Source organism: Talaromyces stipitatus, genomic scaffold, assembly GCF_000003125.1.
Source record: "Talaromyces stipitatus ATCC 10500 scf_1105507295527 genomic scaffold, whole genome shotgun sequence".
Classification (NCBI taxonomy): Eukaryota; Fungi; Ascomycota; class Eurotiomycetes; order Eurotiales; family Trichocomaceae; genus Talaromyces; species Talaromyces stipitatus.
The window spans coordinates 245,511-271,555 of NW_002990114.1; the positions used below are offsets into that span (position 1 = coordinate 245,511).

Here is a 26,045-nt window from a genome sequence, read left to right on the forward strand (position 1 = left end):
GTGCTCTACTACTTTCCCATTCGATTTTCTGTGTTAGAATGATCTGATTTGAGTTCTTCAAGAGATGTGTTACTAGGGAATGAAGATTATCTATCCGCCGCTCCAGTTTCGCCTTATTTGCTTCCAGCGCTTCGAGAATCAGTTTCACCTGACTGCAGGTTGTCAATACATTGTTCCAACAGAGTAGAAAGATAAGACTCTCCTTAGCTGGAGGCCTCTATCAGGGGGATTGCGGTATGTGCATTTTTCGCAGGGGCCGCAGAATGGACGGTTTTCATCACATGATATGTGACGACGACGGCAAGGATCGCAGACTTATTTTCCAACTCTAGTTAGAACAGAGGCACGTCTTTGAAGAAGAAGATCACGATAGTCACCAGTAGTGCTCTTGCTTTCTTTGGTTGTTGTAGTTGAACCTGAAGGGGGGGACCCTAGGATTTCTTTTCCTCTGATTGTTGTGGCTGGGCCTGCTGAAAAAAACCTTGATTCTACCAAGATGTTCGTCGGGGATGTAATTGTCAGATAATCCGGATATCATTAGATCCTAGTACGATCAGAAGACATCGTTCCAATTACGCCTATTTAGTAGTGACGGCTCCACAAACAGAAATGAATGTCCACTGAGTCGTATACTATAATGTTTACGGCTCTTTTTGATTGCTTTCTAGTCAAATATAATAACTTGAGCTTATCCAAGATATATCGATTGATAGTAAATCATTAATTGCATCCTAAATCACTAAAGCTACTGGCTGCCCAGCCCTCAATCAGAATATCCAACATAGAAGTCTATCACACTGAGAATATCATAAAATTCCCTCATAATGGAAACTATTTTTTCAGCCTATTTTTTGCTAAGCGTACAGATGCAGGGGCGATGACTTATCTTCTCCATCGATTTCTGACACCATTAAGGGTATCGGGATTCAATCCAACTTCTTTGGATGTGATAAGGATAAGTCTGAGATTACTGCTATTAGCAGGTAAGGCCAACAACAACTTATGTTTCTAGCATGTAAGACGGGCAATTCAAGCAAAACTTAAAGACTCCAACAAGATAAAAACTCAGACTCACTACTTTCCTGGTGATGCTCAAAAGCTTATTTCAAACCTAGAAATATGCTGGGGCTCATTGCCAGTACGCAGACCAGATGGAATTTACTGTTATGGGAGGTGCCAGTGTGAGTCTCGATCTGTGAAATTTGATGAAAAATGTCACATTGAGACTTTTAACGTCACTTAGTGGGATACAGTTCTGGAGGATCTTTAGCCATCACTATAATGCACATCCTTTGACTCCAGATCGCAATGGCACATATCGTTCGCCAGAGAATGTTTACAAAGAATGTATCACTTAGAAATATTCGTAGTACTGAGCTCGAAATTACTTCCGATTATGGGCTTATTTATATATTAAATGGTATAAACCTGGTCAATGGGAGCCATGGGCTCGATCAGCGAATAGTAGAGAGACACCAATTCTCAAGACAATGATAATTGTTGAATCTCACTAGTGAAAGATCAAGCATGATTACCTTCACAGTTTAATCGCCCTCGCATTGACCTAGTCATCTGAGTGTTAACATCTCGAGTTATATCAAATGCACTTAACAGAATGGAAACGATCCGCAATAATGGCAATCGAAAAGCTTCTGCAAGCTGGAGAAATGCGTTTAAAAAGGAATGGAAACAACTTAAGAATTGTAAAATCGATCCAAAAAGCATTCAAAAATATCACACAAATCCAGCAATGTGGACATATGCTTGTGATGAATTCTGACCAAGTCGATTCTTGATATGCAAGCATATCATACATTACTATAGTCCTATCACAGACCCTATTACATTCTTCACCAGGGTTCGCAGGCAGGGGTTCAGTTCATTCTGGGTTGACAAGCATCTCGTCTTACGCCCAGAGTATAGAAAAATTGAAACGATGACAGATTCTGATGCAGGCTCTCATTCAGAGTCAGATATTGATCTAGAAGCTTCTCAGGAAGATCAATTGACAGCAAAGGATGGTGAGGTCCCAGCAGAGATTGATGTGGAGAGATTTATTTCTATGATGCAGTCAGCAATGGGCATATTCCACGAACAGAAGGCTATGGGGAATAAGAAGTTTCTTGAGAGGTTTATTGCTGCCAATTCAACGAATAGAACTTTGGTAGAGGAGATCCAGAAGTGCAAAAACCAGCGTACAATGCCTATAACATGGGCTCAAAATAAGCACCCAGCAATAATGTACTATCGCTAGTTCTAGCTCAATATGATCCGATGTTTTGATGTAAAAATTTGGTCTTAATACGTAAAACTGTCGATATTTTTAACATCGGGAACAGGCGACTAATACACATAGCCCAGGGTACAGAGAAAATATGTGATACATTGGCAATCTGGAACAAAAGGCAATATAAATAGAAAAAAAAAAGGGCATCTTCAACCGGGATAAGCTCTTTGCCAGGCTGTAACGAGCCCTATGTTGACAATGGCCCATTCCCTCTTCGGATTGTTGGTCTTCTCACAAGATTCTTTCTTACTTGTGCAATCTCCTCTTCCTGACGTCGCATTTCATCACAACTTTCGTGAAAAGCAAGAGAATCAACGAAAATTGCATGCCCTGGAATGATTTTTTTCTTACTATCAACTGGATGGAATACAATTTTCGGAAACAGGCACCAGGGCTGCTGCATCTTAGATTTATCCCCAGACTCATCATTAACTTTCACACCAATCTGCTCGAGCTCTGGGGAGTCTTCTGCTACCCAATCCGGACCGCAAAATAAAGGTGGTCGAAGATCAAATTCAACCACGCAGCTGTCTCTTTTCAGCTCATTCCAGATGCTAATAGAATCAAGAAGAAGGTCTTTCAGCTCAACCTCGAAAGCTCTGTGTTCTTTGACCGGTATTAATCGTCGAAGAACTTCCATGATTCCTGTTATTTCCGCGTGGATATCCTGTGGGGAATTTGGTATTTCAAGTCCTTTGAAGCTGAGGTAACGCCACAGGCTTTCTTTATGACGGTCCTCTTCAGAAAGTGCCTGAGAAATCTGAGACAGTGTCGCTGTAGTCTCAGATGAAAGAGGCTTAGCGGTGATGTAGAACGGCTGCCAGAAACGACTGCAGATTGCTTCGACTATTGTGCATTGGGCACCGCGAACGCGAAGGAATTTGGACGTTACGGATGCAGACAAAGAAATGGTTCCAAAGATGCTGTTGAGGTGGGAAAATTCCTTCTGCGTCTCCTCGATGTCCTTCTACAATTCAGATATAGTCTTATAAAGGGGGAGTCGAAATTGTACTTACCAATTCATTATCTGGTGGCAAATTCGACAAGAAATTTTGTGTTATGGCTTGGATCTTTTCACGTAGCCTTGAGAATCCTTTTTCGCTATCAAAGAGTTAGGAGCCAATAGACTATTTGAATGGCGTATCATGACGTACTACTGTTCAATGGGTAGACTCTGGGCGGAATATCTCGATTTCAGCTCGTCCATTTGCGACTCTAAATCATTGGAATTTTGGACGTATAGTTTTAGAGTCTTCTCGATCTGGGCCTTTTCTTCACGAAGAGTATCGATGTTTTCCTTGAGTGTTGCATTCTCCTTTTTCGCCCGCTCGAAATGCTGCGCATTTGCTTTGACGAGTTTGTCTTTTTCCTCCTCGAGCCGCTTTTCGAATTTTATCTGCTGTTCTTGTATGAAACTCGTTTGTCTCGCCTTTTCTTGTTTTCTTTGCCTTTCCAATTGCTCTTGATTCTCCTTGAGAACAGCTTTCTGCTGCTCTAATTCCCTCAAACTATGAGAAGCTTCTTCAGCCTTTGCCTGTAAGCCTCGAACTTCTTCGTTGTTAGAGCGCTTCAGCTCCCTAATGGTGGTGGAAAGAGATCTTATTTTTTGGTCCCTCTCCTTCAGACTAGCCAGTGCGCGTTCAATTTTGCCAACATCATTATCATACGATGACAAAAACTGGATCAGGTCAATTATGCGACAAATAGGTTGTCGCGGTATTTTCCCAGCATCGCTAAGATCAGCTTGTTCGTCGCTATCTTGTGATACTACTTCCCGACCATGAAGTCGTGCTAGTTTCCTTTGGTCCCGTCTAGACAACGGCGAAGAGGTCTGAATTTGGGTTAGTCTGTAGCAGCTTATGAAGAACGAAGCATTACCTGGGAATTACTTGGACTATGTGAGCGGCCATTCATTGCGATAAGCCTTTTCGTGAAACCGACCAATAGAGAATCCTCGATCTTATAATCAGTCATGGATAACATTTTAGTCTCTAAGCGACAAAGGAGTATGACTCCATTATATATAAAGTCCGCAATACAGAAGGAGATGCATATATCCTAGTTTGCCTCACTTCCTGAGGGAGGAGGGGTCATACGGCACTCTTGACAAGGATGACCACAATACGTGTTGTGATGAGATTCGATATCGTTGCACAGTGACACTATTTAGCACAGAAATCATGCTTCATGGACAAGGCTGAACCTTTTTTGTAGAGATCAGAACTTTCAATTGCCCTTGTTGAAGGGTCGGCTCGCCCTTCTTCATTCAGTGCAGTTGTTCCAAACAATTGAAAGTTGCATTGGTAATCAATAACCCTGCATTCATGAAAGCTTGCAGGAATAAGAGACGCACACGTCGTGACAGTCATGCAGCTAGCCTCATCAATGCTTGATAATGGCTTGCACACATTACTTATGCACCCCCTCATGATAAACACAGGCGCAGAAAAAAAAGAAGACATCGCGACTATTATGCAATTAGCTCCATCCATACTGAACAGATTTCAGTAGGGTAATTGAATTTTATAGGGAGTAAGGCTGGTTGCAAACTGGACGTTTCCAGGCTACATGGGATTCCACAGTTTCTCCCAAAAGTCGAAGGGAGGGTCGTCCTGAACTTGAGGCACACTGTGTAGTATTTCAAAAATGTTGTCCAATCAGATATTACCTCAAAATCTAGTCTCATTGGTTGCTTTATATTTTTCTTACAATTCAAACATCTAGTTCCAGAACGAGCCTTGTCATTTAGGACCGGCTGCGCACGAGCAGCAGGTCCTCCAAAACTCATATGGTGAGGGGTGACTGTGCCGCATTTTGCCTTGGAGCAATACTTCTGGTAAAAACTTGAGGCTTCCCGTGAATCAGTACGTGCATGTAGCTAGATTCAAACAAGTTTTCAAAATCTTTTTCCGATGTTATAAAATGTTGGCCAAGATAAGGTACCCAATTGGTGGAAAAGGCTGGATGAAATCATCGTCTTGGTGAATATCACAAGGCAGATTATCTCTTTCAATGCAGAGATTGCGGAGAGTCAAGCCGATTCGTTGTGTACCGGGATGTGGCCTGTGGGTGAATGAACTATCTTCAAGATTATTAGAATAGCCTTCATCCTGTGGTTTGGGAGGACTGCCACAACTGTGGATATATCATCACTTTTTGGCAGTCATTCATAATGAAATCATAGATTGCAGAGACGGTGGTCGCTATTCCAAGGTGCGTGAAAGCAATTTCATGTATAGAAAGGGCCATGTTGAGACTGAAAAGTAAAATAAAAGAATACTAGGAGAAGTAAGTAGTTTACATATTGATTATTGTATTTACCGCTGAATCTAATGTTTATATTATATGATTTTCCTCTATGTATAAGATTTTGGTTGGCTTACATTACTTTCCTTTTTGCTAGTTTTGCCATATGATTGAGCCTATTATTTGCACAAGATGGCAGAGCGAGGAGTGTCTAGAACTTTTTCAAGAAATCTTCACACTCTCGCAGATGGCTCCTACCTTCCTTGAATGCTCCGACTGACCATCGTCGTCCATCCCTTGGAAATCGACATAATTCCTCCGAATATCCACATTGAGTTAAAGTCTTTATTTTGCAGAATAACGCCTGCTACAGGAGTGCCAACCAAGTTGCCTATCGTCATTAAAGCATATCCCATTCCTATCCGGGTTCCAATCAGGCTTCGATCTGGAGAAAGGCGTACAAGACAGGTCGGGGGTACGGCAACAAATGCCCGCGAGAGAACCCCGTAGAGCAAGAGACAAGCACCATACCTGCCACGCCGGATAAGTTCACTAGAGCAAACATCAAGGCTTCATATATAATGGTACACAAAGAAATGATGTTGAAGGGGCCGACTTGATTGGCAGAAAAGTTGGGGATTATCCGCCAGTAGTAATTATAAAGAGAAGATAGAATCCCATTCCATCAGCAGAAATCCCCTTATCAATTGCGTAGGATTGCATGTAAAAGAAGGGAGGTTCAAAGAAATAAAAGTGAGCAGACCTCCGAGAACGAAAATAGAATAGGCTGGCTCCTTAAAAGCAGATAGGTTCATCGGCTTCCTCTTGCTAGAAGGGATGACGCGAACCTTGAAGACTGAAAGCGGACTAAGTATAGTCACAAATATGACAAACCCAATTGCTCGTACAGTAAAACCGAGTCCGATTCGGTTGCACAGATTGTGGAAAATGATTGGATATACCCCCGCCCCCGAGGATATGGTATTAGTTGTTGTTCAAGTTCTAGATTATTTATGCTTACCCAAAGCCACTTCCAGCTGCCGCTATGCCATTCGCAAGGGTTAATCTTGAACTAAAATAGGTGCACAAGACTGCAACACTGGGAATGAAGATAAGACCTACTCCGATACCAATGCAAAAGCCTTGCGCAAGGAGTGCTTGATAATATTCATTACAAAGGCTGGTCATCATTTGCCCTAGAATTATCATAAATGACCCGCTGTACAAAAGCGCATAGAAATATCCATCGTCGTACAGTGTTCCAGTCACAAGTCCGAGGATCAAGAGCAAAGAGGACTGCACGGAACCTATCCGGGAGATGTTAGACGACGATGCCAATTTCTTCGTCTCAAAGTACGTCTGGTAAGCCCCGAACGTATTAATAATTATCCTATCATTCAAGACATGTTAGCAATGGTGTTTGTAAGTTAAGCCTGGAAAGATGGAAGGGGAAGCTCACCAAGTGATAAAAGATATGAAAAAAGCTCCAAGTACCTGCAGCCATGCTTTCAAACCACCATCTGAAATGGCCTGAGTTTCATTAGTAGAAGCCTTCGGTGCAGTTCTCGGAGCTGGCTCCTCATATAATGGGCTGATGAAGGGCCCCGGTCGACTCGACAGATGTATTTTTGTTTCCTCCACGCGGACCTGTAATTCAAGAATGGAGCTTTGCTAACACACGAAGAACAAAAACAAGAACTGTCATATGTGTATGTCTTTTGCGTAGACAGAGAAGACCAACTTTTTTCTGACCTTTCGCCAATAGCCTATCCAAATTTTCTACGATCACTTCCTCAGACTTCCCTAGACTGTAGATCCTTGGTAAGCAAGTCTACTTGGCCAAGAGAAATGAATGATATTATGCTATGCTCTCGATTCGTCGCCGCTTTCAGTTATAGACGGAGGTCACCGACAAAATCCACGTGGTTCTCAGACGCGAGATACAGGCTACTATGATACAGCAGGATCGCTCATCAACCTAATCGAGGGATTCAATCCCGAAGCCAAAGAATTGGTCTTTGCAGGTGCATATACTGAAGCAGCACAGTAGGGCTTTTACAGTTCAGTAACGGATAATCCCAAGCTGGCGAAGCTCCCACGTCGGAGTTACTAGTTTGCACATGTCGGAGGCGAACAAGAGCAGTTGAAAGAAAGACAAGGGTCGGAGAGTACTTTAGCAGTGCCCTGCATAGATGACTCTAGACAAGCGAACAGTCGGTGCCAGGGATCGTCTGAATCAACGTGTCTATGTGCCACTTGGAAAGCTTCAAACTCCGATTTTACAACAAAGGATGCCATTCGCGTAATATTAATTAGTTTGCTCTAACTGTGTAGAAACCACTTCTCCTGAGATATGGGCCACGCTGGTTACCAATGCCGAACAATGAGAAACATCCTCCCTGCGAACATTTGTAAATGAGTTCAAGGCCGATATTGCAGGTACTTGCGTTATTTTCACCAAATTGTAGAGGGACCATTGCTCGTTCAATTTCGCATAATACCGACTGCAAGTTGGCGTACGACATGGTTAAAATGGGAATGGAGAAGCCAACGGAGACAATTGCGACGTTGCAAGCCTCAAATGACTGCGTTAGGTTGCAAACCAGACACTCTTTTCGTCTCGCTAACATATGCACAGCGCTCCTCCATAAAGACGAGACCGTACGATTCAAAGGTCGTGGCAGATGGAATTACAAATGCTCGCTATATGGGCATACTCAAATAGAAAACATAACATAGGAAAAGGAAGAGGAAAGGACAACAAGATTTCGTCGTACATACAAGTTTATATAGAAAAGGGGAACGCTCACACTGGGCTGGGTTCGGCGCTGAATATCTGTATAGCCATAGACACCGCGCGAGTGGGGTTATGTAATGTGCATTCTGATTGGGTAAAAGATTCACTCTCCCGTTAGAAGCAAATCAGCCAATCAGAATGAACCTTCAACGTCTGGGAATAACTTCGAACTGCCAGGCTGCGCTCCAGCATCCTGGGCGCAGAAGCGGATGTTCAGGCTTTCTGGTGAGGGCCTCGCCCGAACCATATCAATATGAGGTCAGCTCATAATACCTGTAGACTTTCCAATCTCGGATCTCGCAAGGAAAGCTCGGAGTTTTGATGTACTCCGTATTACCAGCCAATCTCTCTTATCCGTTTTAATCACAAGGGCCGTCCCTTGTATGCTGTAAACGCTTGCAATGGAAACCATAACAAAGCCCCGTGGTCTGGTGTGTGTTTATCACAAGGCTCCCACTCTCTGTACTGCTGGTACCAGCCATTGAGGTACAAACATACTCTCATACTCTACACCATACCTGAAAGTATCTTCGTGAAACGAATAGTCTTTCATCCGCAGAGTGTTTTGGCCATGTTGCACCCTGCGACTCGCGGGATCACACTTCATAAGAACTCTCTGCCTGCCATTTAGGTTCAACGACGGTAATACGGCAAAATAGCATTTTTGAAATTGGGACTGAGCATAATGAGCATGTCCGCGTTTCTCTATATTGGTGGAAAGCTCGGCGTGATGCTCGCTAAGATAATGCTTTCGGCTTCGAGAAACCAAGGACCGGTGTTGTGATTGATAAACAAAAAGGAGAGAGAGCATCGCGAGTTAGCCAATAACAATAAAACACGCTAACTTTGAAAGGTAAGTGCAGAAATTATATTGCGTATTGCTCTTCATTGGCCCATAGATTACATGTCTTACGAATCGCTTACGCAGTACTCGTACAGTGTGCGACATCAAATGTGCGATCGTCATCGGATAGACGTAACATAGCGTAACAGCGCATACAGCTAGATCCAATATGGCTAATCGATCCATATATATTAGCGCCGATACTGAAAACTCATCGAGGAGATTGGCCAATTAGTGAATAGGAGGTGGTTATCAATATTTTATTGGTCAATCAGATCAGAGGCGTTACCGCTAGTCCGTCAAATGCGGTAAGGTGACGCGGCCGAGACACACTAAGCTCTTTCTGCTTAGAAAACTTCAACCGCCCCTGATCAATCTTCTATAATCCTCACCACTTAGACCAGTCCCCTATTCCGGCCAATGCGCCCCCGGAGTTACCGCCAAATTCACCAGCAGCGTCATGAACATGTGTCCGGCTGAGCCACAGTCTCACGGCAGACCTACCAAGCACACTTCTGTGCTTGGCCACGTCTGCCTAGACGGAGATGCAGAATGCCTAGATGCTTAATCGCTGGCTAAGATCTTCTTTCTTATTTTAGTCTCCAATCGCCTTCATCTGTCCGATTCTACAGCAGTTTCGGATCTGGGCCAGCCAGGCTGAAACTCTGTGTCAGACACGCAGTGTTGCGCTAGATTGGTCTATTCAGACTAGCGAGCGCCCCTTCTCCGTTCGGCATTAGTACGCGGCCAGCCCACGTTGTCCACCCACTTCGAGTCTGCAACTGATCTCATTCACTTTTATTCTTTGTACATTCAGGCGTCTCTACATTTGCTCAGCTGTTGCTATTCATTACATGCTCTTCGGTAGAGCAGTCACTCGCTATCCTTCATGGTGCTTGCCTTTACGATCAAATAAGGTGCGAAGAAAAGCGCTATCGGAAAAAAGGGCGGTCTCTTTTGCGATATTCAAATTACATTGGCCATGATGCCTAACAGATCATGGCGGAGTCTCTCGCTATTATTGTCACTGCTGCTGGCACCAGTGACTCAAGCTATTACAATGGATATTAATAGTCGGCGTATGTAGATTCCTTGGACAATACGCTTATGGATGTGCTCGCGACTGACGATCCTATTCTGATAGAATCCGTTGCCGATGCGGCGAGCCAGGCGGCCTATAGTATGATGAGATGGTATGCCGGTAATGAAACCGGTCAGATTCCAGGAAAACTTATCGATACGTGGTGGGAAGGCGGTGCGATGTTTATGGCGCTGATTCAATACTGGCATTTCACTGGCGACACAACATACAACGATGAAGTGACTGTGGGTATGGAGTTTCAAGCGGGAAATGGCGATTACATGCCGTCGAATTACAGTAATTACATTGTAAGTAATGGCGTTCTGTCGCTCTTGGAGTAAGCCTAATTTCTTTCCGTACAGGGTAACGACGATCAAATGTTCTGGGGTCTTGCTGCCATGACCGCTGCCGAGCTAGCGTACCCAGAAGCCGCCAAAGGATATTCATGGCTTTCACTCGCGCAAGGTGTCTTTAATACTCAAGTGCAACGGTGGGATACATCGGCTTGCGGCGGCGGAATGAGATGGCAGATCTGGAGCTGGGAGGCGGGTTATACGATGAAGAACAGTATTTCGAACGGCGGTCTCTTCCAGTTGTCTGCCAGACTGGCCCGATATACGTATAACGAAACATACGCCGACTGGGCAACTAAGATTTGGAACTGGAGTACCGCTGGCCAGACCCCCCTAGTCGACACCCAGCAGTGGAAAATTGGCGATTCGGTTAGCATGAGCGATAATTGTTCGACGGTGGATCACACAGAATGGTCGTATAATTACGGCACTTATCTAAGTGGAGCTGCATATATGTATAATTATGTGAGTCCTCTATCTACTTGACTGTGTTGGAATTCATGCTCACGCTGCTACATAGACCAACGGATCAGCTGAATGGCTATCGGCTGTAAATGGATTATTGGGTTCGACTTTGAGCAAATTCGCAGGCAGTGACTACGGGAACGTTCTCACCGAAGATTGTGAAACGACTGAGCTCTGCAATCGTAACGAGATTCTCTTCAAGGGGCTTACTGCGGGATGGATGGCCTTTGTCGCTTTGATCGTTCCGTCGACATATAACACTATCATGTCTAGTTTACAAACTTCTGGCGTAGCTGCCGCTGCATCTTGTGTGGGTTACAACAACAACACTTGCGGTGTGAAATGGTACACCAAGAGCTGGGACAATCAAAACGGGCTCGAAGAGCAGATGAGCGCATTGAATATCTTTTGGGCGAATCTTATCATGACGAATAACGCTAGCTTATACGCTCCAGTGACGTCGCGCACAGGAGGAAATAGTTCCAGCAATCCTACAGCTGGAAGCACAGACCCAGTCAGCACTACCAAAAAATTGGCGGCTATCAGTACTGCTGATAAAGCCGGTGCTGGTATATTGACTGCCCTGTTTGCTGCAGTTATTATTGCGGTAGTCTACTGGACGGTGGCAGGCAGTGAATAGTCGCTCGATTTTACTTCTTTCTCACGGTACCTTTGCCGACTTCTTTCTCGATTCCTTGAACGGATACTTTTTTTTGCTTATACTTATAACTACCATTTCATGCGATTGGCGATTTGGCGATGTGATTGATTCTGTTTATGTATTAAGGTGTGGGAGCTGATATTTTCTCGATTTCAATGTATAAATACTCAAAACTGGTTACATTTTGGATAGACTAACATACTTTATTCATAACAATCTGTCCATTATGTGTCGATACCCTGGTAGCAATCAATAAATAGGAACAACCTTCAGTACTTGGGTGGTATCTATCTTACTTCCGTATATTCCCCGCCCCTCCAATCCCAAATCCGACGTATCGCACCTGGTCAACCACCGGCTTACAAGTCTCGGATAATAAAGCCCGCTGTCCTTGCTCATCATCGCAGATTTCCCCCTTAAATATGAATCTGCGCCAAGAAGAGGGCGAAGTCGGCCAGCGAAAGCCAAGCATTTTATTTCCCGACCGGTGGCTAGATCACTGAATAACGAATCTCACTAATGATGATCAGAGTGGGAACAAAAAAGGCTTAGCAATGCTTGGCTTCCCCGGATTTTGAAGAAAAGACTTACCTTGTACAAAATGTCGACAAGAGAGTTATCTGCATAATCATTTGCAGCAGGACGAGGTCTGGCCATACAACCTATTTTATATTCTACTGTCGATCTTTTGGTTACGCAAATCATGAGGTCGCTTCTATACCTAGGGATGGACAGATACGTCTACTGCTGCTTGTACGTGACACGGACAGTGTCTGGACAACACCACAATTACCTGTGGGTGTACTTCACATGCTTGAGTTTCTACTAAGGGAACGGCATTCCGTGGTCAGACAATAACCTGGGGCCACCACCAATATCTCACATGGATCATCGAATTCAAACCAGGTTCGTCGAGAATTTTTTTCCCCCCGTGCAAACCTGCAAATCGTCAACATGGGCAGAGATAAGAATTGAGATTGTCATTGGTTGTTTTTCTTGGCTGAGGCTTTGGCTAAGCTTCGGGGATTGGGTTGGCGTCTACTAGACTCACGCTACGTACATATAAGCATCAGGTCTGTTTAGCTGAGGAATTCCCGCATATTCACGTCGGACAGGGTATGGGTGATATGTGGTAAATGCGTTTGTAATGGTCTGAATCACTGGCTGATATATGGGCTTATCTATTCTGCAGCAGACTGATCTTCGATCAGGTATGTTTCCATCTCGACATTTAGATTCATTACAAATAGCACTGATACTTGATCCAGAACAGAAACGATCAAGTCCATCACTAGGTGTACGAACTCATTGCCGATAAATCAGCCACAATAGATAGCTCTCTGAGCTATGACTGGCTTATCATGAACTCCTCGGAGTTGACTCTGAATACCCCATGCCATCCACTCTCCAGGCGAGAATGACACATGGCGACTATATCTAGAGAATCTGTGCTCGTGATGTCATTGGTTCCTCGACCTTGAACGGTCGCGGTCTTATCTTTGTCGTCTAAGCCTGCTGGAAATGGAGTAGTCAGGGCGCATCATGGGGTCTCAGACGCTCAAGGATGAACTCAAATGTACATAGCTGAGAATGCCATGCCATGCCATGCCATGCGCACGTTGCATGTCGCTAGTTGTATTCAGGCCAACTGTGGGGTGACAGCTTCGATTGAGGCCCGATTCAGATGGCTGTTAAGGGGCCAGGGTATAAAATGACCACTCATCCAACCTGGGTAGGAGGAAATCTTTGTTTTGTCATCTGAATCTGCAGTGCTTTCGACTACTCTCTATCGATCGACCATTTATACCGAGGGTGCAGCATGTCGTCAGATTTGACAAATCCTGCTCCGGCGTACGTCGCGTCTTGATGATAACCCATATAAAAACCACTACTAATAAACATCAGTTGGCTCGACAAGGGCGATCAAGCATGGCAATTGACTGCAGGGACACTGGTTGCACTGCAATCCATCCCCGGCCTCGCTATTCTCTATGCCGGGTTTGTGAAGAAGTGAGTTCTGTCTGACCTTGCACAAGGCAGAAACTAATTGGTCTAGAAAATGGGCTATCAATTCCGCATTCATGGTGTGTCCGTCCCCAAATACCCCTGAATAAGCTCAACCAACACCTAATGAACAGGTCTTTTACGCTTTCTCAGCTACATTAATCTGCTGGGTAATATGGGCCTACAAAATGGGCTTTGGCAAGCAATGGGGGAATTTCCCCCTCGTCGGCACCCCAGGCCCAGTCTTGACGATGCAACAAAATCTAGCTCAAACAGAATTACCAGCTGCAGGTCTATCAACCAATTTCAACTTATCGACCATGATATATTTCCAATTTGTGTTTGCAGCGATCACGGTGATTATACTTGGGGGATCGCTGTTGGGTCGGATTAATATTTTGGCTTGGATGGTTTTTGTGCCGCTTTGGATTACGTTTAGTTATACTGTCGGTGCTTTTAGGTGAGTTCGTTACACGCCTCAATATGTATGAGTAGGCTGATGATGTATAGTATCTGGGGAGGAGGATTTTTGTATAAAATGGGGGTGCTGGACTATTCGGGCGGATATGTTATTCATTTGAGTTCTGGCACTGCCGGTATGTTTGTACTTGAACCTCCTGGGAATATCATCACACTGAACTACTGCAGGATTCACGGCTGCATACTGGCTCGGTCCGCGTCTACAAAGAGACCGAGACTCATTCTACCCCAACAACATTCTCCTCATGCTGGTCGGCGCCGGTATTCTCTGGGTGTGCTGGAACGGCTTCAACGGAGGAGATCCTTACGCTGCTAGTCCTGACGCCGGTGTCGCCGTACTCAACACAAACATCTGCACTGCCATGAGTCTTTTGGTATGGACCATGCTCGACTACATCTTTTTCAAGAAACCGTCCGTCATTGGCGCTGTGCAGGGCGAGATTACGGGATTGGTGGCCATCACGCCCGCTGCTGGGTTTGTGACTGGCTGGGGTGCTATTGTTATCGGGGCTTGTTCTGGGTCTATTCCTTGGATTTCGATGAATATTCTCGGACGACAGAAATGGATGAAGCAGGTGGATGACGTTAGTAAGTTTCTGTCCCCAACCCGGAGGAAGGAGAGAAAAGAAAAAGAAGAAAGAGAAAAGAAAAAGAAGAAAGAGAAAAAAAAAATCAATATTGATAATGTTTTAGTGGGCACTGTACACACTCACATGGTCGCCGGGTTTACTGGTGGCTTTCTAACGGGCATATTCGCAACAATCGACGGGTGCGCGGCATTTGGCCTGACGAACCCCGGCGGCGCCATAGAAGGGAACGGAAGACAAGTATGGTTACAAATCGTAGGCGCACTATTCATCATCGGGCTCAATCTGTTCATGACCAGCGTGATTTGTCTGTTTATCAAATACGTCCTGCGGATTCCTCTGCGTATGTCAGACGAACATCTCATGGTTGGTGACGATGCTGTTCACGGCGAAGAGGCGTATGCTCTGTTCTTTGAAGGGGAGCGGAGTCATCTTAGTCTGCATGGGGCTGGGCTGGAGAGTGGCCAGGTTACAGAGGGAGGCAGGGTGGCCGTTACCAGCCCTACGAGTGGGACGGTTAGCCCTCAGCATTCGGCTAGGGATAAGGAGGAGGTTAAGATTGATTAAACCATATCGTCATTGATCGCTAATAATATATATATAAAAGGAAAAGCAAAAGCAAAAGCAAAGAAAAAATAAGTACAAGAATTGAATTATCATCACACATAAGTTACGGCATATAAGCTAGGCAATCCTCATGGCAGCCTCGGCCAACCTCACGCTCTCCATGGTCTGACTCTTGACCACACTCACCAAGAAATTCTCCCCATTGACGCCAACCGCATGCACAATCACGTTGGCGCCAAATCCGCAATCTCGCTGGTCAGGCCCCGCTTCATCGTACTGCGCATAGCTCTTCGTATCGATCCCGTCCGCCGGGTTGAGGAGCACCCCCTTGGCATACTCCCGGGCGGCGTTGTACGTGGTAAACGTGCCGTCAATATTAGTTTCGCGGTACTGCTCATCGTCGTAGTGCGTCTTGACCTGAACAACATAGTACAATTCCGTCGAGATGCGTTGATCGTGTTCTTCAACAATATAATTCCACAATTTGCCGGCTGTGTTACCATCCCCATCCCCAAGGACGGAATTAAGAATCTGCACGGAAAACGTCGTCCCGTCGGGAGCGGTGGCAGAAATCATTTTCCCATCGTCCCTGTCCTTGAGGATACTGTACTCTGAGAACCACTCCTTTTCATACCCGGCGTCGAACAGACAGCTGTACGCAGCTGTCTTGGCAGCTGCGAGAGACGTGTACGAGCCCGTAACCCTAAGTTTCTGGATGACCGCATTGGGGTCCTTTTGGAGGTGGTAGGATAATAAGAGGACGTGATAGAGTTGGGGGATGCCGCTGGGCTCTGGGTGGATTGTGTCTTTGGACATGTTCAAGGGCTTTTATGTTCTTCCGAGGATGGATGAATTGAATATTTAAAGGTGGTTTCTTGATCTTAGTCTAGTCGTTGATGTCATTCAGGTATCAATGTTTGTTTATTTGCTTATATGCGCTTATATACGTCTGAGGAGAGTGTTCGTATTCAGCATATTCAACACCATGCAATTGTGCAATTGTATGCGATTGCAATTGCGTGATGGATTCCATCCATCCGCGCCCATCAGCTGATGGGCGCCAACGTCCATCTTGGAATCTTGGAAGCGAGGAGCTTATTTTCACTTCACGATCCCCAATAGAGAAGGGTGCATAATACGGCGAGTTCCGATGTCTGACAGCTGACAGATCGAGATATGGGGGATAAATATAATCCAAGACTCGCCAATAGAATGGATAAAAATAAATTCCGAGCGTTCGGTGCCGGACTGGAGATCGCTCGCTGTTTATTCGATCGCTGGCCGAGCCCCGACAGAGGAGATCTCTCGGGGGCAGCTCGGATTTAGCTGCTCGCCGAGTTATGCCCGCTATATATACACGCACTAGACGACATCCAGACAAGCGCCGGCAAAACATTAAAAACGTGAAGAGACCAATTGGCTAGAGATTCATGGCAGTTCCTCGGCCAGAACCCGGCGCGGGTCAATACAATGTGCATTTCTGACGTCAACCACATCGGTTTTGCATCGGCGTGCTCTCGGCATGCACTTTTCTAATACGATAACGACTTCAGGATACACAGTATAAAGAGACGCGGCACCTCAGGATGGTGGAGCTGTTGACAGCACGGACGTTTACACATCTCCTACTTCATCATCATCATCATCATCTTCATCATCTTCATCATCTTCATCATCATCGTCATCATCGTCATCATCGTCATCATCTTCGTCTTCATCGTCATCGTCATCATCTTAGCAGATAAATAAACAAACACCATGTCAGCGTATTTCCAATTCGATCTCAACAATCTCAACATGGCCAACGACGACTTTCTCCTGTACGGCGACGAGGCCAATGCACTCAGCGTGAACAAGACACCCACCGACCAGATGAATGATCTGTTATGGAATTTCGATTACAATAATTTCGCGGTCGATGATACCGACGGCGAACTGTTCAATAACAATGTGTACAACATGTCTATTGAGGTATGTTCTTTCATTCCACCTCAAATCAATCAAATTAATTATACCGTATTAATCGTGTACATTGTATATAGGACAACCAAATCCAATCCGACAGTCAATGGCAGCAACTCTTATCCAGTCCCGCATCAACCTCCCCTTCCTTGACCGACGGCGCCAGCCCACGCAGCAGAAGCACCAGCCAAGTCCCCGATGAGCTCCCCGCAGTCGTCACAAAGCCCAGAACCACAAAACGCAAGCGCAGCCCCGTGGTCAACAAAGAAGCACACAACAAAGTCGAGAAACGATATCGATCGAATATCAATGCCAAATTCGCTGCGCTCAATGATATTCTCCCTGTTTCAGACGCGGTGCAGAGTCTGCTGGATAGACAATTCGGCGATGAGCCGGCGCAACAGCATCGCAATAAAGGCGAAGTCCTCAGCGAAGCGATGCGATATATCAAACAACTCGAAGAAAGGAGCCGTCTGTTGGAAAGCGAGGTCCAGATTCTCAAAGACAATCTTTTGCCTCGGCGGAGAAGAGTTGCGCCTCTATGAGAGAGCCTCCGATGTGAATAAAAGCGCTGCTTAGGGCGGATATTTGTTTGATATAGCGTTCAGCGATTGATGGATTACGATAATATGGGTTCGGCGTTGAGGCATATTGATTTAGCAGAGCATAGCAATATACTAATTTTCTATTCACCATGCCTAAAGTAAACTAAACAACAGGGTCCGCGATAAGTGCCCCAACCCTAGCCCTAATCTAAATCTACGGTCTAGATCTTTCTACCCACTTTAATCCAGATCTTATCAATAATCCCGCAACTCCGCGACTCCACCGAGATATCTCCGCCGCACTTGTGAACGAATAGATGACTAATAATAATACGTCAATGCTTTTATGCAAGCAACGATAGTAATGATATGTACACATCCGGAGACGTTTATATGTGGTGGTGGTATCTCCGCATAGAAATTCTTTTTTTCTGTCGAATATACTCGGATAAATTAGTAATATTCTGTCAAATAATGTCGATATTCTCCGCTTGTCGAGAATATAAATTGCAAGGATCTAAGGGAGATGGCTTCAGTTGGACTTGACTAACTGACTTTCCTCAACACGTTGTGAACCTAGTGGAAATCACCAGGACAGCAGAATGGCTTCGAATCCTCCAGGACAGTGCTGCGTAGCCAGCTTTCAACATGACGGAGTTCCCAGAGGAGAAATAGGAAAGATCGATCAGAGTACGTAAATATCCCGCTGATAAGAAGGAGGCCGCCTCCTTCTACCGTGATAAGCGTACTAACCACATAATAAATAGCATCTACATATTTTACCTACCCCGACACCCACACAGACGCAACAAAATCTTCAGACACGGCAATAATTTTCATTACCGATATTCTAGGAATCTATATCAACTCGAAATTACAAGCCGACTTGTTTGCGCAATCCCTCAAATGCCCCGTTATCATGCCGGATCTTTTCCATGGAGACGCTATTCCCGCCGATGCATTCGAAAAGGGTCCTGTTGATCTGAAACCGTGGTTAGAGAAGCATTCAGTAGAGACAGTTGATCCCGTCATTGAAAGAACGATCAAGTATTTGAGAGAAGAGAAAGGAGTCCAGAGAATTGGTGCGGTTGGGTATTGTTTTGGTGGGAAGGTAAGTTCTCGAGTTTTAACATCCTGTTTCAGCGCGCTAAGTGTATCCTATAGTATGTGGTTCGCTTCTTAGCAGATCGTAGCCCGGCCGTTGATACGGGATACATTGCTCACCCTTCGTTTATCGCCGACGATGAACTGGCCGCCATTCAGAAACCATTGGCGATTACCGCGAGCGGTACCTATTCCCTATCATAGAAGATGGCAGGGTGCAGAGTAGCTAATGAACTGTAGAAACCGACAGCATCTTTACTCGAGAACTACGATTCAAGTCCGAGGATATTCTGTCGAGAACCGGTCAGCCATATCAGATTACACTGTTTAGTGGTGTTTCCCATGGATTTGCTGTTAAGAGAGAACTGGCGAATCGACATCAGAATTGGTGCAAGGAGCAGGCTTTTGAGCAGGCTGTGTCTTGGTTTAGGGAGTATTTTTCTAATTAACATCTAGCTATTAATGCAGGGGTGCTTCTTAGGGCTACTGGGTCTTGACATGTTAAATAAATCACCTATCAGTTTCACTCATTAACTTAAGACACAAGGGGAAAGCAGGCGCGTAATGGGCCGGAGCTTAGAGCCTCTGCATGCTAGTAAGATCGGCAAACGCCGCTGTGGAGCAGCAATTTTAGAGGCCTGTCAAAACCTCTCCCTGCCTGGCTACTACACTTGAACTCCATGTTCCCACTTCGAAGTTCACTGTCGCTTTTCAAAGTCCGCCGCTGCGACACGAAAGACCAGCCTGATCAGGAATATAAATGGAATGACTTGAATGACCTCCGCCCGAATCGACATTCACAAAACCGACGATTATTGAATATTCACCATGGCTTCAAACTTGATCAAAATGCCAAAATGTATGGATTATGATGATCTTGCATGGGAGATGTGAGAATTTATTTGAACCGTGGAAGAACAAAATTTTCGATTGGGAAGTCCTTCGAGAAATCGGAGCAACTAGAGATAAGCATCGGGGAGGAGTCCCTGATGAACTTTTTGCTCCTAAAAGAGGAACCTTTAATACTTGGATTCGGATGAAATTCAAAGACGGGGGTTCAGCGGTAATGAGGTTTCCATGCCCTGGCGCTTCGGTATTCCCAGAAGAAAAAGTCAAGCGTGAAATAGCTGTGATGCGGTTCCTTGAACATTTTACCAACATTCGTGTGCCTCACATTTTACACTCTGGAATGGCTGCGGGAAGTCCATGTGGCCTAGGGCCATTTATTATCATGGAATATATTGATCATGACTATGACTTCATTGATGCTCTTAATATACCTGGTCGTTGGCGCCAAGAGAGACCACTCATGAACCCGGATATTTCATCAGAAAGACTCAATCTGGTTTATCGTCAAATGGCCGATATTTTACTACAGTTATCTGATCATTGTACATCTATAAATTCGAGCATTCTCTCGCTGTTTTTACTCAACCTCATTTCATTTCCTCTTTTTCTTTCCGTCGCGGTGGCAGTTTTGCCTCATCGACGATTTTCAATTGCTCCACGCGATCGGCCACCGTGCAATCTCAACCTGCAACGGCGACCGGTGATTAGCAGCTCTGCTCTCGTCAACCCGCTTTTCATGCAGTGTCTTCGTTTACCATCGTTCAGCTGCTGAACTTGACGCCCACACTAGAATCCATGCTTTCTCGTAGGTCTCTTCTGACAATCTCAGACCCTTGTCTCAAAAAGCGCTCACCATATGGCCGGCTCACGGAATTTCATCGGCCCTTCAGTGTCGAACAGCGCTGGTCTCCTCAACTTGACCTCTTTTTTCACCTTGATTTTCCCCTTCATGCCAACACCTCACTGACCGTGCAGTTGCTTTGAATCCGGTTTTGGCCGGATTTTACCTTGTCTCATGATTACTGCCCAAACACCCCACTTCCAGCCGGGCTGGCTGGATGCTTCCAAGTGGACGATGTCGCCCTGTCTGTCGATAGTCTCGCGACGCGGTACTGACGTGGAAGCAATCTACATGCTGATTGGACTGTGGGCCAAGTGCTCCGTCATGCCAGCCTAGCTTGCACTAAAATTGAGACCTGCGTGTTCGAAGCGTCGCCGGTTGTACGTGCGTGAGTAAAAAGGCATGGTGCGTTAGTACAGCGAGCAGGGGCCTGAGCTGGTGTTGGCAGCAAATGGGATTGCATAGTCGTGATGGTACTTGTTTCGCGCGTGAAGCTATTTTGCGCAGCCCCTTGATAACTAAGCGCCTGCATCTAGACGGTCATGGAAAAAACTTCAACGCATAGCAAATGGGCTATTTCAGGAGTCTAAATATAGGTAGATTTTCTTTATGCGCGAGGCCTAGTCAACTACAACTTAACAGCACAACATAACGCAATTCCATTATGTGGAGTATGCCGCGCTAACTATGACTCAGATAGTGATCCTGGTCTAGCTATCATGCCTACAGACCTACAATTCTTTATTGATTTCGAAAAAAGAGATCGCCGAGATCGGAGACGTGCAGCTACAAGGAGCGGACTTATGCCCCAGAGAACAGTGCAGAATGGGGAGCAATATACACGTGCTGGCGGAATTTATAAGCCAATCGAGATCAAAAAATACCTGCATCCTGGAATTCCAACAATAGCGGAGTTTATCGCACCTTATCTGCAGCCCAAGGAATGGAACGGAGCTCCACTTGCAATGCTTCGACGATGTTTCTCACTTCTCGGAAATCCGCGATGTGGTTTCCTAGAACAGCGCAACAAATTACAAGAACTCTACAGTCTATACTTCGGCGCCGTCGTTCAAGATGATACCGAGGACAGCAATGACCCGAGCGACCACGATGAAGCAATTTCAGGAACTACTCGACATGAGAAACGAAAAAGATCTCACGGCGAAGGTTCACATGATGATTATAGGCCATCGGGCAAAAAAGCACGTTCAGAGACTACTGGTACTAGAAAATCTCAAGATGCAGAAAGAGAGGCTAAGCATTACACGTCATGGTGCTGGGAATTTGGACCCGAGTACTCGACAGCTGAAGTGGTGGAACGTTTCGCTCCTCTGGTGTTCCCTCAGAAGAAAACCAATTGCGCATCTTGAAAGCGAGAGACGATGCTTGCTAGTTCTACGACCAAGCCGTAGATATTCATTATATCAATACCTATCCTTGATACAGCCGCCTTTCACTCAACATCAATGACTTCCCTTTCAGTCGCAACTTCGATCAGATGCTGCACTTCGAGAAAAGGTTATTTGAAAGATTCTACAACCGCTACCATCATTCCCAACGAGGGCCCCTTGAATACAGATTCTGGGTTATGGTTTCTCATGTACGTCCTCTGTGTCCACAGAGAAGCGGACAGGTCGGCTGCTCAAATGTAGACTTCTTGCAGTTCTTCTTTACACTTGCTCCACTCACTGTCCTTCAAATCCGTACAGAGTGATCGTACAGGACCTTGAAGGAAGTCTTGTGCTCGTTTTATGCTTACCCGTTTTCTCATATCTCGCGTCTTAGAGGTAAGGCTGGACTCTGAGCCGGACTTCGGAATTGCGTTCAAGAGTCAAAGGGTGTCAGAGCGCCAAACATGCGCTTGTGCTTCATTCACTGTTTAAAAAAAGAGAAAAGAAAGTAAGCAACGTTCCGCTAATCTAGGGGTTGAAATCTAAGGAATGGGAGGGGGGACCTTTGCATTTCGTTGTAAAGTGCAACAAGCTGAGTGCCAAATGGTGAACGAAATTGCTCCTCGTTCTCATATTCTGCTCTAGCTTCGCGAATTCTTCTCTCACGCGGTGATCCTCTTTTGGCATCCACGTTCCTTAATGCACGAAATGCTCCTTCCTGGGCGGCTCGAAGCTGTTGCTGTAGGAACTGATAACCGTCGTTATATAACTTTAGTTGGCCCTGCAAACGATCTATCTCTTCCTCCAGTTCAGCTATTCTGATAGCGGAGCCTTCATTTATTGTGGCATTCTCGTGCATGTCAGATTTTGGTATAGACTGTCTGTCTTCCAGTTCATGGGCTGAGTCAAATTCCCTTACACCGAGACCCTGCAATGCTTTTTCAACATCAATACTCTTTCCACCATTCTTTTTTAAGGAACCTTGCACCTCCCCTGTTGCCCTGGGTTTGTCATCATTTGCGCTTTTCGGAATCCATCTCTTTCCCGGCTGATTTTCTTGATGGCCGACACTGGTGTCGAGTAACTCGAATTTCCGAGTGTAAGACGTCTAAATCTTTTCGAAATGTAGTCGTGGCATTGTGGAAGGCAGCAAAGTTCTTAACCCTAAGTACTATTGTCACAATCACTGCTTCAAATAGATAGATTATCACTTACTAAATCCTTTATATGATAACGTGTTTCACGGGTAAGCGGCGCACCCGGGTAAGTGGCACACCACATCAAAATTCCATCCGGATTTCTAGCAACAACTTTCCGCAGAACCAACAGCATTAAAAAATGGTTAAATCGCGTACAAAAAATGATCCTAGCTATGAAGGGAAGCTTTCTCTTGCTATTGATGCGCTAAATAACGAAAAAATCACGAAATTACGCGACGCCGCACGCACTTTTGACGTATCTTTAACAACACTGCGAAGGCGCCTGAAGGGCTCAGTTCCAGCGCATAATGCCAGTATTACACGCAGAAAGATGACCCCTACAGAAGAAGCTGTACTCCGGGGTTGGGTCTTCTCACTAGAGCGCCGTGGCGTTCCGCCTAGGCAGCATATGCTCCATGAAATGGCAAATATTTTGCTAGCTCAAAGAGATCCTACCAAAATACCTGAGAAGGTTGGTAAGAATTAGGTAACAACCTTTCTTAAGCGACAACCGGATCTCAAGGCTAAATTCGCACGCCGATTATCCTATTCTAGAGCTCTTTGTGAAGATCCAGTCGTTATTGGTGGCTTTTTTGAGGAGATTAAGCAGCTCAAAGAGGAATATGGGATTGCCGATGAAGATATATACAACTTTGACGAGACAGGGTTCGCCATGGGGATCTCTTCTACAGCAAAAGTTATATGCAGCTCAGATCGTTCAGGAAAACCTAGCCTCATTCAGCCAGGAAATCGTGAATGGGTTACTATTGTTGAGTGCGTTGGAAGCACCGGCACTGTGGTGCCTCCCCTGATTATATTCAAATCCGGCACCAACAGAGCTGAGTGTTATACAAGCCCAAAGCTTCCCCCTGATTGGTCAATTACGCACTCTCCAAATGGCTGGACATCTGATGAAATCGGCTTACAGTGGCTAGAAAGGATATTTGAGCCAAAACGAGCCTCTCACAGTTGGTACCTATCGGCTTTTGATACTTGATGGCCATAGCAGCCATTTAACACCGGGATTTGATCAGGCATGTAAAAATAATAATATTATTGCATGTTGCATGCCTCCTCATTCATCTCATCTTCTTCAGCCTCTAGATGTAGGGGTGTTTTCAGTGTTGAAGCGCTTGTACGGGGCCGCCGTTGAGAGCCGGATTCGGATTGGGATTTACCATGTTGATAAGCTGGATTTCTTAGATATGCTTTACAGCGTACGGATCCAAACTTATACCACACAAAATATTAAGAGCGGCTTTTCACACACTGGGATTGTGCCATATAATCCACAAAAAGTCCTATCTCAGTTGCAAATTGCTGTCCGGGAGGCTACTCCAGCCTCAATTCGCCCTAGCACGTCAAGCAGCAGCACCTGGAGCCCAAAAACGCCTTACAATGCCCGTACGCTAGAAAAACAGGCCAAATCTGTCAAGAGATCTCTCAATATGGGAGATTTAGACAGCAATTCGCCATCGTGTCCGGCTTTTAACCAGTTGATCAAGGGATCCCTTGTAGTGATGCACCAAGCTGCCATTTTAGCTAGGGAGAACCATAACCTACGCGAAGCAAATGATATTTTACAGAAGCGCCGCACTCGCCGTACAAAAGCCCTACAAGCCGATGGTATTTTGACAGTCGCTGAAGGCCGAGAGCTTGCTCAGGAGCTTCCTGAAGAGGCTCAACCCCCTCCTCCACCCAACGGGAGCGCGCCTTTGCAGCCAGCTCAACGGGCCCTACCAAGGTGTAGTAATTGCTGGGAAATAGGGCATAAGCGCAATCGCTGTCCAAATATATCTACATAGGTAAATATTAATTTATTCACTGTTTGCATATAAATTGTACGAGTTCTTTGAACCAAGTGGGATGCGGCTGTGCCACTTACCCGGGTGCGCCGTTTACCCGTGAAACACGTTATCGTTTAGTGCTCGCCTTCGCTTAGTCATCGCTCTAGTAAACCAACGTTCCGACACAGGGATATAGGGTCATTGGATAGCTTCATGTTCCTACCCTTTCCGTTTTCTTCCCCATGCTTAGTTTTCTTGTAGTTAGCTTCCAATTCATATTGTTTGAGCCCTCACATGATCTACAATATGATATATCATATCTGACGTTTTATGAAACGTGAGGCATACTGTTCGTAGGCCTCTGATTAGCTGAAAATAGGGGAATGACCTGTCTCCGGGTTGTTCAAATGTCCTTGTTTTCTTCGTGGTAAATATCACGATATTCTAACATATCAATTATCGATAACGATTATTTATCGGCACCTTATAGATTAATCGATGACAAGCCCGGTACACAGATCACTCTAGGCTAGTTAACACAGTTACTTCTCTCTTATTATCTCTTTGATATATTACGATACTTCGTCTTCGTGACACTCTTGTTAGCAGAATACCACCGAACCTTAATTCAGTGAGAAGTTTACTCTGATCTGACTACCCGACAACCAAGGTTTACGACAAGATCAAGGGTTTAAGAAAACCAATAGCTGTATTTAGCTACCCAAAAATGATAGCAATCTGGCCTAATACATCAAGTAAAACAGTGTTGAATCAATTACTGTCTGACTGGCATTTATTGGGAATTGCTTCGGATATTGTTGATAATGGATTTCCAACTAGACACCTAATCGACTCGTACTATATTAATATACTAAATGAACAGCTTGGATTCTACATCTTACTCACTTAACGGTATTAGAACCCAGAGTGGTAGCGTGCACCCGGACAAGCGCAAGTACTTCCAGAGCAAATGGCTCCACGTATACACTATTAGA

General features: G+C 45.2%; 8 protein-coding genes across 8 annotated transcripts, besides 5 other annotated features; 6 read left to right on the forward strand and 2 right to left on the reverse strand.

The window, feature by feature from the left end:
* Positions 1–1,936: 1,936 nt before the first annotated feature.
* Positions 1,937–2,226, forward strand: TSTA_081450 (uncharacterized protein; the record flags this gene model as incomplete). The annotated part of the gene is made up of 2 exons (XM_002477830.1): positions 1,937–2,130; positions 2,169–2,226. 2 exons carry the CDS (start codon positions 1,937–1,939, stop codon positions 2,224–2,226), a joined length of 252 nt encoding a protein of 83 aa, XP_002477875.1.
* A 248-nt stretch (positions 2,227–2,474) lies between these two features.
* Positions 2,475–9,141, reverse strand: TSTA_081460 (monocarboxylate permease, putative; the record flags this gene model as incomplete). Its single annotated transcript, XM_002477831.1, has 20 exons — positions 2,475–3,254; positions 3,304–3,388; positions 3,442–4,118; positions 4,166–4,278; positions 4,491–4,754; positions 4,997–5,130; positions 5,231–5,365; positions 5,671–5,744; positions 5,815–5,924; positions 6,065–6,148; positions 6,297–6,400; positions 6,555–6,923; positions 6,993–7,180; positions 7,275–7,341; positions 7,568–7,704; positions 7,861–8,118; positions 8,144–8,236; positions 8,346–8,416; positions 8,604–8,758; positions 8,849–9,141. The coding sequence occupies 20 exons, from the start codon at positions 9,139–9,141 to the stop codon at positions 2,475–2,477; spliced, it is 4,191 nt and encodes a 1,396-aa protein (XP_002477876.1).
* Positions 9,142–10,234: 1,093 nt separating this feature from the next.
* On the forward strand, positions 10,235–11,713 carry TSTA_081470 (glycosyl hydrolase, putative; the record flags this gene model as incomplete). The annotated part of the gene is made up of 4 exons (XM_002477832.1): positions 10,235–10,253; positions 10,319–10,563; positions 10,618–11,073; positions 11,129–11,713. The coding sequence occupies 4 exons, from the start codon at positions 10,235–10,237 to the stop codon at positions 11,711–11,713; spliced, it is 1,305 nt and encodes a 434-aa protein (XP_002477877.1).
* Positions 11,714–13,324: 1,611 nt separating this feature from the next.
* Positions 13,325–13,348: a microsatellite.
* A 205-nt stretch (positions 13,349–13,553) lies between these two features.
* On the forward strand, positions 13,554–15,372 carry TSTA_081480 (ammonium transporter, putative; the record flags this gene model as incomplete). The annotated part of the gene is made up of 7 exons (XM_002477833.1): positions 13,554–13,585; positions 13,640–13,744; positions 13,791–13,818; positions 13,873–14,198; positions 14,249–14,334; positions 14,387–14,806; positions 14,912–15,372. The coding sequence occupies 7 exons, from the start codon at positions 13,554–13,556 to the stop codon at positions 15,370–15,372; spliced, it is 1,458 nt and encodes a 485-aa protein (XP_002477878.1).
* Positions 14,841–14,890: a sequence feature (A-rich).
* A 117-nt stretch (positions 15,373–15,489) lies between the features above and the next one.
* On the reverse strand, positions 15,490–16,188 carry TSTA_081490 (uncharacterized protein; the record flags this gene model as incomplete). Its single annotated transcript, XM_002477834.1, has 2 exons — positions 15,490–15,976; positions 16,007–16,188. 2 exons carry the CDS (start codon positions 16,186–16,188, stop codon positions 15,490–15,492), a joined length of 669 nt encoding a protein of 222 aa, XP_002477879.1.
* An 814-nt stretch (positions 16,189–17,002) lies between these two features.
* Positions 17,003–17,106: a microsatellite.
* Positions 17,107–17,130: 24 nt separating this feature from the next.
* Positions 17,131–17,879, forward strand: TSTA_081500 (uncharacterized protein; the record flags this gene model as incomplete). The annotated part of the gene is made up of 2 exons (XM_002477835.1): positions 17,131–17,343; positions 17,415–17,879. The coding sequence occupies 2 exons, from the start codon at positions 17,131–17,133 to the stop codon at positions 17,877–17,879; spliced, it is 678 nt and encodes a 225-aa protein (XP_002477880.1).
* A 602-nt stretch (positions 17,880–18,481) lies between these two features.
* On the forward strand, positions 18,482–22,043 carry TSTA_081510 (dienelactone hydrolase family protein; the record flags this gene model as incomplete). Its single annotated transcript, XM_002477836.1, has 11 exons — positions 18,482–18,569; positions 18,647–18,990; positions 19,044–19,167; positions 19,224–19,416; positions 19,531–19,578; positions 19,609–19,842; positions 19,872–20,374; positions 20,662–20,737; positions 20,808–20,941; positions 21,027–21,146; positions 21,274–22,043. The coding sequence occupies 11 exons, from the start codon at positions 18,482–18,484 to the stop codon at positions 22,041–22,043; spliced, it is 2,634 nt and encodes an 877-aa protein (XP_002477881.1).
* A 1,359-nt stretch (positions 22,044–23,402) lies between these two features.
* Positions 23,403–25,205, forward strand: TSTA_081520 (uncharacterized protein; the record flags this gene model as incomplete). The annotated part of the gene is made up of 4 exons (XM_002477837.1): positions 23,403–23,735; positions 23,769–24,190; positions 24,270–25,007; positions 25,112–25,205. 4 exons carry the CDS (start codon positions 23,403–23,405, stop codon positions 25,203–25,205), a joined length of 1,587 nt encoding a protein of 528 aa, XP_002477882.1.
* Positions 23,430–24,215: a mobile genetic element.
* Positions 24,241–24,951: a mobile genetic element.
* Positions 25,206–26,045: the final 840 nt, after the last annotated feature.